This window comes from Haliotis cracherodii, unplaced genomic scaffold, assembly GCF_022045235.1.
Source record: "Haliotis cracherodii isolate W230 unplaced genomic scaffold, xgHalCrac1.p SCAF_14, whole genome shotgun sequence".
In the NCBI taxonomy this organism is placed as follows: domain Eukaryota; kingdom Metazoa; phylum Mollusca; class Gastropoda; order Lepetellida; family Haliotidae; genus Haliotis; species Haliotis cracherodii.
In genome coordinates this window covers 33458036-33476382 of record NW_027266269.1, presented here as the reverse complement: position 1 = coordinate 33476382, position 18347 = coordinate 33458036, and the positions used below count along the sequence as shown (strand labels likewise).

Genomic DNA, 18347 nt, shown 5'->3' with positions numbered 1-18347 from the left:
ATCTTATGAAGAAAAAATATTTCATGAATTTACTAAACAATTGGAGTGAGTTGTGCATTAACTTTGCTAAAAAATAGCCAGAAGTCTGTTACAGAAAGATATCTTCAGACATTATGACCTAACAACCTTCAACTCATGGCACTCACTGCATCATCCTCAAAATATGGATATGTTCAAGACGTGTTTAACGTGTTTGAAACCGCTTTGAACAGTATTTCAGTCCTATCACGACATGTCAGCCAGTGATGCCAGTGGTGCCAGTCATGGAATTACACAGCTGATCTGGAGCTCTGTTATATTCCGTTTTAAGTAATATTCCAGCCAAGGCATCAAGAACAGGTCACACACTGTTTTTGTTTGTTTGTTGTTTAACGCTGCACTCAGAAATATTCCAGCAAAATGACGGCGGTCTGTAAATAATCAAATATGGACCAGACAATCCAATGATTGACATCATGACCATCAATCCACGCAATTGGGACATGCATCAACCAAGTGAGCGAGCCTGACCGCCGATCCCGATTGTCGCCTCATACTACAAGCATAGTTGCCTTTTACGGCAAGCATGGATTGCTGAAGACCTATTATACCCCGGATCTTCACGTGTCGTCACACATTGAAACCTAGTTGGGAACAGAACCTGGGTGTTTGACCACTGACCACACTGACCACTGGGCTACTACATCCCCTCCTTGCTCTTACCAGGAAGTAACCAGGGAGCAGTTTAGTCAAGAAGTCCGCCTCCTTGTGTTGGACTGTCTTGATGATAAACTCATCGTCCTGGGTGATGTAGAAGATACTACCGCTGGCTCCTGGGTTGGACAACTCTTGCAGCACTTCATCACATAGTGATAACTGAAACCAATTCACAGGCATAACTGACAGAGTGGCGTCAAGTACCATATTCGATGTTATAAGCGCCCTGCTCTAATAAACCCCCATGGCAATATTTGCTAATACATTGGCTAGTGAACAATCCCAATTAGCACCCCGAATTGATTAATCAATGTTCACAAGACTTATTTATTCGCTCATAATATGCACCCTTAATTATGAGCAATTAATTTCTGGAAAATATATCTGTCGTGTATGATACGCACATACTTTTCTTTTGTATCATTTCAGGCTGTCATCATAAAGTACAATATTTACGATCTTTCAACTCACCCAAATTATATTCTAATAAGTGCCCCCTATTTATAATTTTGAGAGCGCCCCGGGCACTTATTACGTCGAATACGGTACATCAAATCTTCACACAATCGTCAAGTACAAAACATAGGGGATGCTTTAATACAGTTAATGTTTAAGGTTAGATGAGGTTTAACGTTGTGTTCAAGGTTGCTGAACTTATACAGCAACATGCGTGCGTGTTTGGCTTTTTGTATTAGTGAGGACTAATGCTGATTTTATAGTGCTAGCCAAATGAGATACCATGCCCTAGTTTAACATGAATACCCTAATCAGACACAGTATACTGACTCCGCGCCGACCAATCCTTGTTTTAGCCCCTTAATGCCGAGCGTCAGGACTACCTCGGACCTTCCGCTCTCTGGGCATACACTCTGTCATTAGACCACGGAGGTGTTAAGTTAATGTTCACGACCCTTCTGGATAATATTGCAATAACTAGTGGATTCCGTAACGGAGAAATCATGAGAATCTGTTGATTCTACTTCCGAAAGCATCAAAGCTCATCCCCAACCCTTCCCCATCGCAACAAATCTCCAATATATAGCATATTTACCATCAACAAATCATGAGTGAGTGAGTGAGTATGATTTTACGCCGCTTTTATCAATATTCCAGCAATATCACGCCGGGGGACATCAGAAATGGGCTTCACACATTGTACTCATGTCAGGAATCGAACCCGGGTCGTCGGCGTGACGAGCAAAGGCTTTAACCACTAGGCTACCCGACCGCCCCAGCAAATCATGAACCATTTTGATAGTTACAGTCCTATTATACAAATACATTTGTCACTCACCATAAAGTCATCGGGCTGAATATTAAACAGCTCTCGAAAGTATCGGAAGGCGATAGGTGCATACGTCTTGAACCTGAAGTCACTACAGTGGTGGGCCGGAGTTAAGTTGCTTCCCTCACTGAAAACACAAACACACAATAGGTAGGGCACAAGGACAACTGGCTTGATTATTTCAATAAACTGTATCAGGGTGCAAGTCAACAGTCACTGTGAAATGTTTTGAGTCTTCTAGACTGAACGCGGCTCTCATCATCATTTTGGGTTGATATACTATGAACAGGGATTTTTTTGCGACCGTTTTATTATTGCGAGTTTTGCGAACAAGACTCAATCGCAAAAATTAAAAACGCAAAAATAAGTATAAATAATACATACATACTTTATTCATTGCAACACGTCATCAAATGTTGAAATCATCAACCAGAACCACAAGTTACTCAGTAAGTTAAAAACACAAATGAATGCAGAATGGTCACACAATACATCACAAATGACAGTGTAAATAGACCAATTAGTGTCACTGTTGCCTCACAGTAATCCTGCCTTCTTCCAACCTCGCTTGATTGCGTCAGTGTCCTTTGCAATTTTGTCCACACAGGAAACAAGCCATCTTGCGTGAATCGGTTTCATGACACTGGTCAACTTTCAAGTTTTGTTTGTTTGTCTGTTGTTTAACACCGCACTGAGCAATATTCCAGCTTATGATGGGTCTGTAAATAATCGAGTCTGGACGACAATCCAGTGATTGATATCATGAGCATCGATCCACGCAATTTGGATACGATGACAAGCATCAACCAAGTCAGCGAGCCTGACCACCCGATCCCGTTTGGTGCCTCTTACAACAAGCATGGTCTCTTTGTGGGTGTCAAGATGAAGGTAACTCAGTGCAGATAACTACATCTAATGCAGCAGTGATTGAACCTGGAAATGTCTAGGGACAGGATGACTAAAAACACATTTTGGTTGACGAGTTCATGAAAACACAGGACTAATAGTCAACTTGTTGGACAAGTGCAGGTTACTCTGTCAGACTACTCAAAGTGCAGGTAACTCTGTCAGATAACATGAACTGTCCATGCAGTGAGTGAGTGGGTGGGTGAGTGGGTGGGTGGGTGGGTGAGTGAGTGAGTGAGTGAGTGAGTGAGTGAGTGAGTGAGTGAGTGAGTGAGTGAGTGAGTGAGTGAGCGAGCGAGCGTTTTATGACGCTTTTAGCAATATTCCTGCAACATCACGGCAGGGGACACCAGAAATGGGCTTCACACACTGTACCCATGTCGGGAATCGAACAACAAGCGAAGGCTTTAACCAATAGGCTACCACCCCATATGAGTAATGAGATCCTGTGTACAAACCTTGGGTAAAAGACACTCTCAACAACAGCGAAATCTTGCATGAGGACATCACGTTCTGCTTTTGAACTTAATGCTCCAACACTTTGTCCAATTCCAAGTTGGATGGCTGTCATCAACTCGGATGTCGGTTTCTAGAACAAGAAACGAGATGGGAGTATGAGTCACAGTGACCACTCCCTTATTGCCTTTTTTACAGTATTTCAGATTTTATAACAGCATGTCAGCTTGACGTGGGAGGAAACCCCCCAAAGATACTGGTCTTAGACAGCTTACCACTTGGTGAAATCCACAACTATAAGTGCTGACAAACACAAACATGATCAGGGCAAATCTGAAATTGAGGGCCCCAAATCATGGTCGTTGGTACAGGGTTACACTTAAAAACAAATTCATATGTAGCCAGCTGGTCTTGCTCCTTTTCCAAACTAACTGGCCCAAAACTAAATGTTGGAGGCCATGATTGTGTTACCCAGGGGGCCCCTGAAACTTTTAGAACTCCTTACCTCTAAAACGTCATTTCCTGCACTCTTTCAGATTAGTGAGCGAGTTGTGTCTAACACCACTTTTAACAGTATTCCAGTTATATCACGGCGTGTCGACTTAATGTGGGAGGAAAGCCCTAAGTGATGCAGGTCTGAGACGTTTACCACTTCCATGAAACCCATGAGCACGGGTATGGTGCTGACAAACCTAGAAACATAATCGGGGCGAACCGGGATTCGAACCCACGGTTATAGGTTCCTGGCGTGCCCAAGGGAAGCAACTCTGCACAGCAAATGTGGCACCTTAGACATTTGGGCCACCCGTTCCCCCTAAATTATCATGTAAATGAAATCTTCTTTACTAGACATCTGCATGTTTAGCTCCAAATTCAATTTAGTGTGGTTACATCTACAGGTAACCTAGCTCTACCTCAAAAAGAAAGCATGTTTATCTCTTAAACCTATGAATACCACAAACTACTCCCATAACTCGAAAATATATAACATATTTTCTGCTCTTTGTAATTGGATCAAAGTCAAAGTCCAAAACTTCGGCATATATCTTAATCTATACATGTGATTCAGCATTCAAAATGAATGCCTGCCCTCTATCCTGTGACCAGTAGTTTTCTAAGGGGCCAGTAGTCTTTCGAAACCCTCTATCCCCCATGTCTACCGCAACTTTTCAAAACTTTAAAGTTTGAACAATTTGATTGGAAGAATGAGCTTAACGAATCTCACTACCGTATTCGTCGAATAAGCGCCCAGGGCACTCTCAAAATTAGAAATAGGGGGCCCTTATTAGAATATTATTTTGGTGAAAAATAAATTTCGTGGTTTATGCTGACAGCCTGAAATGTTTACGTATGACAAAATATTTTTCCAGAATTTAATTTCCCATAATGAAGGGTGCATATAACACATGAGTGCATATTATACGCGAAAAAATCGTAAAGGGTGTCAATTGTGATTGGATAGCAAATATCGCCGTGGGCCATTATTACGTTGAATACGGTAATTGCTATTTTCTCTATCAGCTATGTAATCACAGTTACTAGGCCTTGTCTAAATATACGCTAATCAAAACAGCGTAGTAGTACATAGAAAAATAATTGGTTTTGTAGAAATCCTATTGCACTTATAACAGTATTAAGAAATTCAATTTTCAGTTTGTACTCCTGAAATGAGGACCAGTTATCTTTGCTGTGGAATAGTGTTTGTGAAAGATAACTAGCCCCTCAAGCCAGTTGTAATTTTGACAGGTGTGTTGCAGTATCTGAAAACTTACCTTCTTATATGTGACGATGCCATCCTCGTCCACTCTTCTGTGTCCGATCTTCTTTTCTTTCTCACGGACAGACACGGACATCGGTGTCCGCGGACCCATCCCTGTGCCCACTGCATTTGTCTGTCAACAATCCATGACATACCATCATCCACGGTTAGAAATTAACATTGATTTTCACTAGCCTGAAAACATTACCAGCAATAGTTTGAGGTGTCACTGATTGGAAATGAATGTATTGATATATCGACTCAAGAGTATCATGATATATGGAGAATCTCACCTAAGTGTCTTTCGATATCAAATATATCTACACACAGCAAGCCTTGGAGTTTTAAACTTTGATCGAAGAGTAATGATATATTTGATATCAAAAGACACAAGGGTGAGATTCTATTTATCATCCAACATCATTCTTCCAACTTTTTCCATCAGCTTCAGTGGCAGAGCCATTAGTGATGTCATCTGATTGTGACGTCATGGTAACCAATGACGTCACAATGGTCTGCAAAGCATTGTGATGCAATTTTATTGCAGCGATATCTACAATGTAGATTTTTGATCACATGGTAACAATAGGACTGAGGATCTGCAGTCAGGTTACTGTGCATGACTATAAAGTGCTATTGACCCAGGTCAGTGCAAAAGATAACTGCTCACAGTCACCTGACTGTCGATTCTGACCTGGTTTGTAACCTGGTGATCAAAATCAGTTATGATGATTATTGCTAAGAAAACAGACATTTCTTGAAAAACGCACTTTGCAATTTTTGTCATTACTGTAACTAATATTCCTTATCAGCAGAATGGCTTGTCTTCACTTAATTTGTTTTAGCACACATGCAGCTATGCAGCTAAGTAATCATTGCAGAATTTCGTGATTCTATTTCAAGTGGTTAGGACCAAAATACCCCCCTTCAGGCCTCAAAGTTGCGACTTCAGAGGTAGCCAAACTACCTTGAAAAATATCTTGTGGCGACTAAACTCCATTGCTTCACATACATAGACACAAACATAAATTATCTGATTGACATTTGCGACGCCATTTTCTCAATCAGCAGTGTTTTCACGGTCGCAATTGAACGGATATACCGTTCTCATCGTCTGTTTCATTAACATTCTCATCAATCAATGCAGCATTACGAGGGATTCAGTTACGTAAACTCTAAAGCCTTGTGCTATGACTTGTACATATTATAATGGTTATTTCATAATTTCAAATATTTTTGGCTACCTAAAAATTTGGCTTGTCTTGTTGATTTTACCACTGGCTACTTGGAAAAAAAATACTGGCAGCCACATGGCTACAAGTTAAAAAATTAAACTTTGAGGCCTGCCCCTATCAATGTTAGGGTTATGTTGCTATACTTACATCTATTGGTGTAACTTTGGGCTTGGCGCTGTCTTTCGCTGAAACAGAAAAAGGAACACGTTGATAAGGGCTCGATTTAAGAAACTTGACTAAACTTGAACCAAATTGCACCAGACAAAACCAGATTGCACCTTTGTCCCATAAATTTATCAAAGTCGAAACATAGATTTATAAACAGAGAACTTAGATAAAATCTTAGATCTCTGAGGACTGTTTCAGGATTTTACAGAACAGTAAAGGGTTAGTCGGACATACATTTGTATTTGTTTACATGAACCTGATTCAGCTACAGAATCTGGCACCAATGCAAGTTGCAACTCAAAAGTGTAACCTTATATTTTTGTCTACATGCACCAAATGAACTGTTTGATGGGCATTGCTTAAAAGTTGACGGATGACAAGTCAAAGTAGACACACATTTTCAGGAGTGAAATGATACAGCAACATCATGATACGATATGTATCAGGATACAAAGGTCACGGTATGATATGTATCACGATACAAAGGTCACGGTATGATGTGTATCAGGATACAAAGGTAACGGTATGATATGTATCACATAACAAAGGTCACAGTATGATATGTATCACGATACAAAGGTCACGGTATGATGTGTATCAGGATACAAAGGTAACGGTATGATATGTATCACGATACAAAGGTCACGGTACGATATGTATCACGATACAAAGGTCACAATACGATATGTATCACGATACAGAAGTCACGGTAGGATATGTATCACGAAACCATATGTATCACATACAGAGGTCACGGTATGATATGTATCACGATACAAAGGTCACGGTACGATATGTATCACGATACAAAGGTCATGGTACGATATGTATCACAATACAAAGGTCACGGTACGATATGTATCACAATACAAAGGTCACGGTACGATATGTATCACGATACAAAGATCATGGTGCGATATGTATCACTGTACAAAAATCACGGTATGATATGTGTCACAATACAAAGGTCACGATACAATATGTATCGCGATACAAAGTGAGTGAGTTGGGTTTAACGCTGCTTTTAACATTATTCCAGTTATATCACGGCTTGTCAGATTAATGTGGGAGGAAAGCCATATGTGATGCAGGTCTAAGACGTTTACCACTTCGGTGAAGCCCACGAGCATTGGTATGGTGCTGACAAACCTAGAAACACAATTGGGGTGAACCGGGATTTGAACCAACCATAGGATTCTGGCGTGCCCAAGGGCGCCTTAGACGACTAGGCCACCCGTGCCCCCTCGCGAAGATCGCAAAGATCAAGGTATGATATGTATCACGATACAAAGGTCACGGTACGATGTGTATCACGATATGCATATTTTTACGCCAAACTGTGAGCAAGGTGAGGAAACATCGTGACTAAAATATTTCAGGGCAGGTTCAAACATGTCAAAAGGAAAAGCTGGCTGTTGGAGCATGTTTGTTGTGGCTATTTATTGGATAGAACATAATTACATCACATTTTGCGATTTCTGAATGACAAACACGCCGGGAGGTCATTCAATGAGCAGTAGCATATTTTAGCAAGTGTTTGGTCTTGAACCGATACAGACAAAAATGTATCGTGTATCATATCGGCGCATGAAAACTCACGAAGCACAGATGTATCGTTGATGTCATTTAACTGTGGGTAGTGTTGAGATTATTTGCACGTTTCAACACTGATAAATTTATGCTTTTCTCTGGCGCAACTAGGTTTTCTCTGGTACAACCTGGTTTTCTCTGGGGCAACCTGGTTTTCTCTGGTGCAACTAGGTTTTAATGTCAACATGGTGCAAGACCGCCATCATATAGCTGGAATATTGCCGAGTTTGGTGTGAAACGATAAACAAACAAACACGCCAAATTTGAAGTAAAGATCTTCATGGCATTTTATATGACAATGAGCATGATCAGTCAGTGTCCTAGAAAAAGAACCGATCTGACACCTTGGGGGCCCCGTGGTCCTCGCGTTGAGCTCCTTTAGCATCTAAGGACATGACAAATCTTAAAACTATTCACATGAAGGTTCTGACAAGGACTTCCAAGGTTAATTTCAACCCATTACATTTTTCAGTAATGCGTCAAATAATATGAACTAAAAAGACTGTTTGCAGTGTTACAAACATCTTGGTATTTTAATCAAAGGATCCTTCTCGTTTGGAAACATTGGCATCATTGCAAGGACTCATGGAGAGATATTTCTCAAATAATGTTTTCCTACTCTTCTACGCAGTAGTATTCATAAAATCAAGGTAATTGAGGTCATGGATATGTGTGTATAGGTATATGTGGGCAGATGTGACAAATCAATGATGTGCACTCAATGGCCTGTTAACATCTGTCACTGCAGGTATGCAGCTACCAACATCACTTTAAGCATGTGAAGACAGGCAATGATGGCGATTTACCTCCTTCAGACTTTATGAAGTTTGGCTGAAATAACTGCCTGCCCGTGGCTAGTAACTTTTCTGTCGGGCTGCATGATGTTTTCCTCCACCTGCCCGACTGTCTGGCAGATAATTCTAAGAATACTTATGTATCAATTTTTAAAATACACTTCTTCTAGATTCTCAAATGATTGTTTGCATTATTTCAACTGAATCAAGACGTGATTTGCAGCTCAGTTTTTTGCGATTTTTCAATATTTACAATGCCTGAAAAGGGGCAGGAAACTTTGAAGACCGGCAGGCAACACTTATGGGTCACCTGTCCGACTGTCTTGTTGGGATCTCAAATTATTGCAAACACTGGTTTGGCTACATGTAACATTTCAAGTTCAAAACAGGTCAGAATATAAAAAATACCTTCAGGGATATATTTATCTGGGATTCCAAAATAAAGGCCCGTGGCCAGCAAATTGGGAAAAAAATTATTTTGATTCAAATTTGGGATGTTTTTCTAAGTTATTATTTTCCCTAATTGAAAGGTATTTACAACAGTGTATTTTGATTTTAAAACTGCATTCGAGGCAATAATGTGAAACTGAGCATTAAAGATTCAAGCATCTTTTCAAGTGACCTCTACAAAACAACATTAGTTCTGACTATAATAGCATGAATTAGGATATTTTTAACTCCAACTGAGGAATTAATACTAACATCAGCTGAATATCGGTTTCTGAGGTCAAGACAAATGCCTGTCCTTGGCATCTTGTTTCTTTGTAAAAGATGTTTCTATCCCAAATTCCCATATTCTATGTGCACAAATTCTTTTTTATTTTTGAGATGAGCATGGTGAGCATGCAAAATATTCCTCAAATGTAAAAATATACATGCAAAAATAAACCTTTACAATTGTGACAATAATAACATGCTTTGATCATGGTGATTAAGAGACTGAAAATATTTTTTTGAACATTTTTTTTATCATAACATATTTCTCAAACAGGTATATAAGAATCAACTTTAATGCAGCATGAGTTCACTGGGGTGAACTCTACATGTGCAAATGGACTTGCTCAAAGTGAAATTCAAAGTAATCTCAACAGATGAATATACACACAGTTTGATTTGGTACATGTGTCAGTTGACAGCCATACAACGACCAGCTCTTTGACACAAAACTTAGTTCCTCAAAACGAGCTTAACCTACTGGACCAAACAGAATTTGACTGGACTTGGGCTTCATACAAGTGGCTAAAGTTGCAGACTGGCAATTTAGTGCAACTTGGTAACCTACTCACACAAATCCAACTAGTCTGCAGCTCAATTTGGATGAGCAGTCCATGTAAAATTAAATAGATAGATTATAGGAGAAATCAACCAGTCCCTGAAGATTTTTACTAGTCTCTGACCAACAGACTACTGTCTGTGTCTATCCCGGAGTCGTGAAGATCCGGGATAGAATAGGTCTTCAGCAACCCATGTTTCGCATAAAAGGTGACAATGCTTGTCATAAGAGGCAAGTAACGGGATCGGGTGGTCAGGCTCGCTGACTTGGATGATGTATGTCATCATATCCCAATTGCGTGGATTGATGCTCATGATGTCAATCACTGGATTGACCGGCCCAAACTCGATTATTTACAGACCGCCGTCATATAGCTGGAATATTGCTGAGTGCGGCGTTAAACAACAAACCAACCAACTATCACTGGCAAGCAAGCTAACGCTTACTTCTATCTGTGTACATAAGCACGATAAGTATTGTGTTATATTTTTTTTAACAACCCGCCAAGCACTCTGATTTTGTACTTCATCTTCTTATGGTAAAGTGGCAACAATTTTTTGTTGGAAATATGAATCAAGAATATGATTTATCACTTCTCTTTTAGACTGACCTTATCTATGAGAAATATGGACACACCTTTTCCTGTGCAGTTGTGTCAATACACAACTCCAATACTGTTTAATCAAGCCCAGCTACACAAGCAGCCCAAATGTATTAATCACAGTAGCATTCACATAGGAATTATAATCGCTAGCAGGTTGGATCTGCTCCTGCAGCTGACACTCAATATGTGTCAAGAGTTTTAAATTAGATCTCCTACAAATGAACTTCTGCCTGAACTCATCAATTAAAAATGTTCAGAAAGAAAGAGTTTAACTAATTATAACCTCTATATTTGTGCATGGGGTTTAACGTCGTGATTATGATTTTTGTACTCAGAGCGATGTGCATGCACATGTTTGTGTCAGCTTGCACTAGGCAGCAGACCGGCAAACTAAGTGGAATCCATAGAAATTCTCAAAAATGATCCGTTTTCACTTGCTCATAACTTTCTTATTTATGGATTAATGATTTAAGGTCGATATATCAATTAATCACGTTAGTTTAAGATTACATTTATTCTGGATGTGTACAGATACAAATCACCTATATAGACCTATTAATTGATTTAATTCTAGTTATAAACTAGGCTGATCAAAAAAATATCTAAAATTGAATTTCTGCCTTTTCATTGTCCATCTTAACAATGGTAATGTCAAATTATATAAATCTTTCTGTGGCACTGTATTAATTTAGTATTGATCTAAATCAATTTGTATCGATGCACATTGACATTAAAACTTTACTAATACATGGATTTTGCAATTTCGATTACATCCCCAATATACCGCAGCAGCAACTGCAAAGATGGCAAGAATTTAGAAACCTGCTTTTTTAACCCTGGGTGTACTAAGCCACTTTGCCAGAAAATCGGATTTGATTGTACGTTATTCCAATGAAGAAGCCCTGGAAGGGCCGATGAGGGGGCCGATGAGGGGGCCGATGAGGGGGCCACAGCCATCATGATGATCCCTTCAGTTGATCTCCTTGGGCTGTTGGGCAAGGAACTAGTTTACAGAATGCATCACACAAAAACATCCAATTAGCTCAGAAGTCAACAAACATGTCTGAAATGGTGCTTGGGCCTTATCAATGATTCAAGGGTTTTCACCAGGAAATCAAATCACTGCAAAATGTACTGCTTTGTTGTCATGGCAACAAAATTCGATGAATGTGAGTCAAATGACCAACATGTAAAACCAAAGCTTTTGATTTTTATGATAAATTTACGAGAATACTTCAAATTAAGTTAAGGGTCAAGTGGGCCATTATCTTGGGAAATAATTTTCCAGGTATACAGTATAGAAATTATATAACCAGGTATCAGAAATATAGAAATGATTGGCTTGATATCAGATATGTAGGACATGATTGTACAGGTGTCAGGTATGTAGGGCTTGATTGTACAGGTGTCAGGTAAGTATGTAGGACATGATTGTACAGGTGTCAGGTATGTAGGACATGATTGTCCAGGTGTCAGGCAGGTATGTAGGACATGCTTGTATAGGTGTCAGGTATGTAGGACATGATTGTACAGGTGTCAGGTATGTAGGACATGATTGTACAGGTGTCAGGTAGGTATGTAGGACATGATTGGCCAGGTGTCAGGTATGTAGGACATGATTGTACAGGTGTCAGGTATGTAGGACATGATTGTCCAGGTGTCAGGTAGGTATGTAGGACATGATTGTCCAGGTGTCAGGCAGGTATGTAGGACATGATTGTCCAGGTGTCAGGTAGGTATGTAGGACATGCTTGTATAGGTGTCAGGTATGTAGGACATGATTGTCCAGGTGTCAGGTATGTAGGGCATGATTGGCCAGGCATCAGGTTGGTATGTAGAACACGATTGTACAGGTGTCAGGTATGTAGGACATAAATGTACAGGTGTCAGGTATGTAGGACATGATTGTCCAGGTGTCATGTATGTAGGACATGATTGTACAGGTGTCAGATATGTAGGACATGATTGTACAGGTGTCAGGTAGGTATGTAGGACATGATTGGCCAGGTGTCAGGTATGTAGGACATGATTGTCCAGGTGTCATGTATGTAGGACATGATTGTACAGGTGTCAGATATGTAGGACATGATTGTACAGGTGTCAGGTAGGTATGTAGGACATGATTGGCCAGGTGTCAGGTATGTAGGACATGATTGTACAGGTGTCAGGTATGTAGGACATGATTGTCCAGGTGTCAGGTAGGTATGTAGGACATGATTGTCCAGGTGTCAGGCAGGTATGTAGGACATGATTGTCCAGGTGTCAGGTAGGTATGTAGGACATGCTTGTATAGGTGTCAGGTATGTAGGACATGATTGTCCAGGTGTCAGGTATGTAGGACATGATTGTCCAGGTGTCAGGTATGTAGGGCATGATTGGCCAGGCATCAGGTTGGTATGTAGAACACGATTGTACAGGTGTCAGGTATGTAGGACATAAATGTACAGGTGTCAGGTATGTAGGACATGATTGTCCAGGTGTCATGTATGTAGGACATGATTGTACAGGTGTCAGATATGTAGGACATGATTGTCCAGGTGTCAGGTATGTAGGACATGATTGTCCAGGTGTCAGGTATGTAGGACATGATTGTCCAGGTGTCAGGTATGTAGGACATGATTGTCCAGGTGTCAGGTATGTAGGACATGATTGTCCAGGTGTCAGGTATGTAGGACATGATTGTACAGGTGTCAGGTATGTAGGGCATGATTGGCCAGGCATCAGGTTGGTATGTAGAACACGATTGTACAGGTGTCAGGTATGTAGGACATAAATGTACAGGTGTCAGGTATGTAGGACATGATTGTCCAGGTGTCATGTAAGTAGGACATGATTGTACAGGTGTCAGATATGTAGGACATGATTGTACAGGTGTCAGGTATGTAGGACATGACTGTCCAGGTGTCAGGTATGTAGGACATGATTGTCCAGGTGTCAGGTATGTAGGACATGATTGTACAGGTGTCAGGTTTGTAGGACATGATTGTCCAGGTGTCATGTATGTAGGACATGATTGTCCAGGTGTCAGGTATGTAGGACATGATTGTACAGGTGTCAGGTATGTAGGACATGATTGTACAGGTGTCAAGTAGGTATGTAGGACATGATTGGCCAGGTGTCAGGTATGTAGGACATGATTGTACAGGTGTCAGGTATGTAGGACATGATTGTCCAGGTGTCAGGTATGTAGGACATGATTGTACAGGTGTCAGGTAGGTATGTAGGACATGATTGTACAGGTGTCAGGTATGTAGGACATGATTGTACAGGTGTCAGATATGTAGGACATGATTGTACAGGTGTCAGGTATGTAGGACATGATTGTACAGGTGTCAGGTATGTAGGACATTATTGTTCAGGTTTCAGGTAGGTATGCATACATCATTCTGGAATTGTGACATAAGAATTCTCTGGATAATCGAGGAGCGAGTATTGTTTTATGCCGCTTTTAACAAGATTTAAGCAATATCATGACTGGGGACACAAGAAATGGGCTTCGCACATTACACCCACGAGGGTGGGGAAAAGATCAATGTGCATGATGAAGAAAACCTGTGCCCTTGCCATAACCTGCAACAAGGTGATGCTCTTTGTCAGTATTTATTATTGAAACAGATGTTTTAGTTTGTTTAGCATATTTAACAGCCTCAAAGAGAGTGTTTGAGCATGTTGAGAACATGGACAGATCAAAGTTTGTCACAATATGACACCTAGGTGAACTGTGACAGTGTATCCCATGGTAACCTAAGAGATGACATACATATTGCAGTGAGGTTAGCTTAGACTGCAGGTGCACTTTAAGAGCACCTGCCAGAAATCTTTGTCAGAAAGCTATTTTAACACCTCTCGTCATCAGTTTACATGTTTACACCATATATATATTAAAATATTGTGCCCACAACACAGCTACTTAAACCACTAGTCTGAAGCCCAAGTTTAGTCAAGTAACTTTTGGTCAAGAGTGTCTAGTAAGACCACATATCAATAATCAGTGTCCAAAACATATAGGGCATCCTGGGGTTTCGTGCTATCAGTATCAGGGGATTTATCTGGGAATCCCCCCAAATGCCCTTGCATGCAATTTTTAATTTTTTGAGGATTTAGGCAAAGTTTTTACTTCTTAAGTTCAGGGGAACTCTTACATTGCAGTCTGACAGGTAGAAACTAAAAGTTTCAGTCCACTAGTCCTTATTATGATAACATACAGCAAAACCCTTAAAAATGGCAAATTTCTACTAGTCCTTATGATACCTTGACTATTGGGCAGTTTGGCAAGGACGACAGGAAGAGGGCCAATTTCGAACACTGATTTATGCATAAATGCAGACACTATGGGGATAGTGACAATGGCTACATCGCAACCTGAGAATAAAAATAAAAATACTTTTGGGTCGTGGGCTCCAGATCGACCAGGAAACATAGTTATGTTGTCATAGCCTTTGAGTGAATTGATATGCCTTCTTTGTGTATCAGCATCACGATACTGGAGTCACATTACAATATGTGTGTGTTTGTTGTTAAAGGCTGCACTCACCAATACTGTAGCCATATATTCAACGAGTAATAAACACTCGGGTTCAGACAAACAATTCAGTGATTGATATTACGAGTGATGATTGACACCACCAGGGAATGTTCATAGCAACACGCCACCAAACAAGCCTGGCCATCCAATTCATTCAGTCGCCTGTTACATCCATGATGGGTTGCAAGGGACCTATTGTAACCCAGGGCCCCTACTTTTCTGTATTACAGTGCATAATTTGCACTGCATTGATTTCTTCAGGTTTGATATGGTTGGGCCAGCAACACAGGGTACAATTACATTCTGTTTTACCACCTGCACCAGGTGCAACCAAGTAAATTAATCAAGTTGCACCACCAAAATATTGGCTGCACCATTTTATCAAAAATTGAAAGACTATTTTCAGTTATTTTGAATATTAAACAAATTCAAAATATAAAATATTTTTAACCCCTCAAAGATTTATCTTCATCATAATACATTTCTCAATGACAGGTAAATCGTCATGGTCATGAACATGATGAATATGGTTTTAACATGTTTAAAATTAGGTATGATCATATTTCACTTCCTGAGGAAAACCCTGCCAAGTCAACAAACAACCAATGGGATCATTTGAGAACAAAGAAGCAAGACTTTCCTAATATTTTTTTAAGTAAACAAAGTTCCTTGAAATATTCTTGTGTGTGTATGATTGTGTCATATCTAAATATGCCATGCACTCATAAGATAGGTGCATCATTAGTCATTGATAAAACAAACATTTCTCTTCTCTGCAAGAGATGTTTTTCATCTTAAACATGTCTTATAAGTACAATTCCATGAATCTAAACTGGACATTCACACAGGGATTTTAGATCCTGTTTATGCATTATGGGCCTAGTCACAGAAATTCTTGACAAACACATAAAATTCTGTCACTTCTGCCCTGATATTTTTGTGTATCATCTACAATTCTATTGTCCATAAAGGAATGTGGTAATTTTACAAGTAAGAAGCACAACATACTCCTTCACTTTTATTTTAGATTGTGCAAAGTAATAAAATGTATTTATAAACACCTTTGAACATGAAATTGACATGTGGAATCTAGCATGTGAAATCGTGATTGCTGGTATGTTGTAATGTCTGCTAAACACACATTGAGACATTTCTTTAACGCCACGAAACATTTATGAGAATGTAGAGAATTCTTGGTATTAGCCTTCTGGCAAGATCTGAACATGCGACTATCATTCCATCATTAGATCCATGGTTCACAATCAATACGATGACATTGACAATGAATATTCTTGCGACACACCTACTAAAAACTTTGCATCCGGAGTACTTATTGCTCCCGTAAAAAGATATAAACTTCAGTTGACACCATCTCCATGCATGTTAGTATCTTACCAGGCCCTGTGGTGGTTGTTTCACTCATTTCTTGTCGTTCACAACGAGCGAAATTGGTTTCAGAATGGCTAACTTCAGCAGCAGTCGCCATTTTCTTGGTCCGATCATCACAGTCAGTCCGCCCAAAATGGGCGTCACTGTTCTTAATCTTGCATCACAGACAATTGATGAAATATTTCAGCTACGAAGACATCTACCGAGTACTTCCGATATCCCAATTAACAACAATTATGAGTAATTAGCAATCAATTCGGTGCCTTTTTTCGTGTTGTACGACAGTCTTAGCAGACACGGGGCATTGCGCATGCGTTGAGCATATGCTATTACAAACACAACTCATTACATGTGTTGGCAACGACTCGTCTGCTAGTGGTGATTCGTCCGATCATCCGACATCGATTGTAGAATGACAAATAGTTTTCAATTCATTCAACAATTAAAGTGTGTGTGTGTGTGTTTTGTGTGTGTGTTTTGTGTGTGTGTGTGTGTGTGTGTGTGTGTGTGTGTGTGTGTGTGTCCGCCCCTATATAACAAAGCACTCCGCCCCCATATGACACAGCAGTCTGCCCTATATACGATACAACAGTCCGCCCCTGTATGATACAACAGTCCGACAGAATTGGACACAACAGTCCGCCCCTGTATGACACGACAGTCCGCCCCTATATGACACAACAGTCCGCCCCGAAATAACACAACAGTCTGCCCTATATGACCCAGCAGTCCGCCACTGTATGACAAAACAGTCAACCTTTATATAACACAGCAGTCCATCCCTATATGACACGACAGTCCGCTTCTGTATGACACGACAGTCCGCCCCTATATGACACGACAGTCCGCCCCTGTATGACACAACAGTCCTCCCCGGTATGACACGACAGTCCACCCCTGTATGACACAACAGTCCGCTACTGTATGACACGACAGTCCGCCCCGGTATGACACGACAGTCCGCCCCGGTATGACACGACAGTCCATCCCTATATGACACGACAGTCCGCTACTGTATGACACAACAGTCCACCCCTGTATGACACGACAGTCCGCTACTGTATGACACGGCAGTCCGCCCCGGTATGACACGACAGTCCGCCCCGGTATGACACAACAGGCCGCTACTGTATGACAAGACAGTCCGCCCCGGTATGAAACGACAGTCCGCCCCTGTATGACACAACAGCCCGCCTCTATATGACACAGCCATCCGCCCCTATATGACAAAGCCATCCGCCCCTATATGACACAGCAGTCCGTCCTATATGACACAGCAGTCCGCCCCTATATGACACAGTAGTCCGCCCATATATGACACAACAGTCCGCCCCTATATGACACAACAGTCTGCCCCTATATGACACAGCCGTCCGCCCATATATGACACAACAGTCCGCCCCTATATGACACAACAGTCTGCCCCTATATGACACAGTAGTCCGCCCATATATGACACAACAGTCCGCCTCTATTTGACACAACAGTCTGCCCCTATATGACACAACAGTCCGCCCCTGTATGACACAGCCACCCACCCCAAAAGGACACAACAGTCCGCCCATATATGACACAACAGTCCGCCCATATATGACACAACAGTCTGCCCCTATATGACACAGCAGTCCGCCCCTATATGACACAACAGTCCGCCCCTATATGACACA

At 40.8% G+C, this 18347-nt stretch overlaps 1 protein-coding gene across 3 annotated transcripts in view; it reads right to left on the bottom strand.

Annotated features, from left to right (window-relative positions):
- LOC139461201 (phosphatidylinositol 4-phosphate 5-kinase type-1 alpha-like) overlaps positions 1–16977 on the bottom strand; it is a 70946-nt gene extending 53969 nt beyond the window's left edge. For all 3 annotated transcript variants that reach the window (XM_071242796.1, XM_071242797.1, XM_071242795.1), the window contains exons 1-6: positions 16687–16977; positions 6485–6522; positions 5116–5235; positions 3346–3476; positions 1991–2108; positions 703–855 (exon numbers count right to left, since the gene is read on the bottom strand). In XM_071242796.1, coding sequence (XP_071098897.1) covers positions 703–855; positions 1991–2108; positions 3346–3476; positions 5116–5235; positions 6485–6522; positions 16687–16777 — 651 coding nt within the window. In that variant the 5' untranslated portion in view covers positions 16778–16977. The remainder of the gene's footprint in view (positions 1–702; positions 856–1990; positions 2109–3345; positions 3477–5115; positions 5236–6484; positions 6523–16686) is intronic.
- Positions 16978–18347: the final 1370 nt, after the last annotated feature.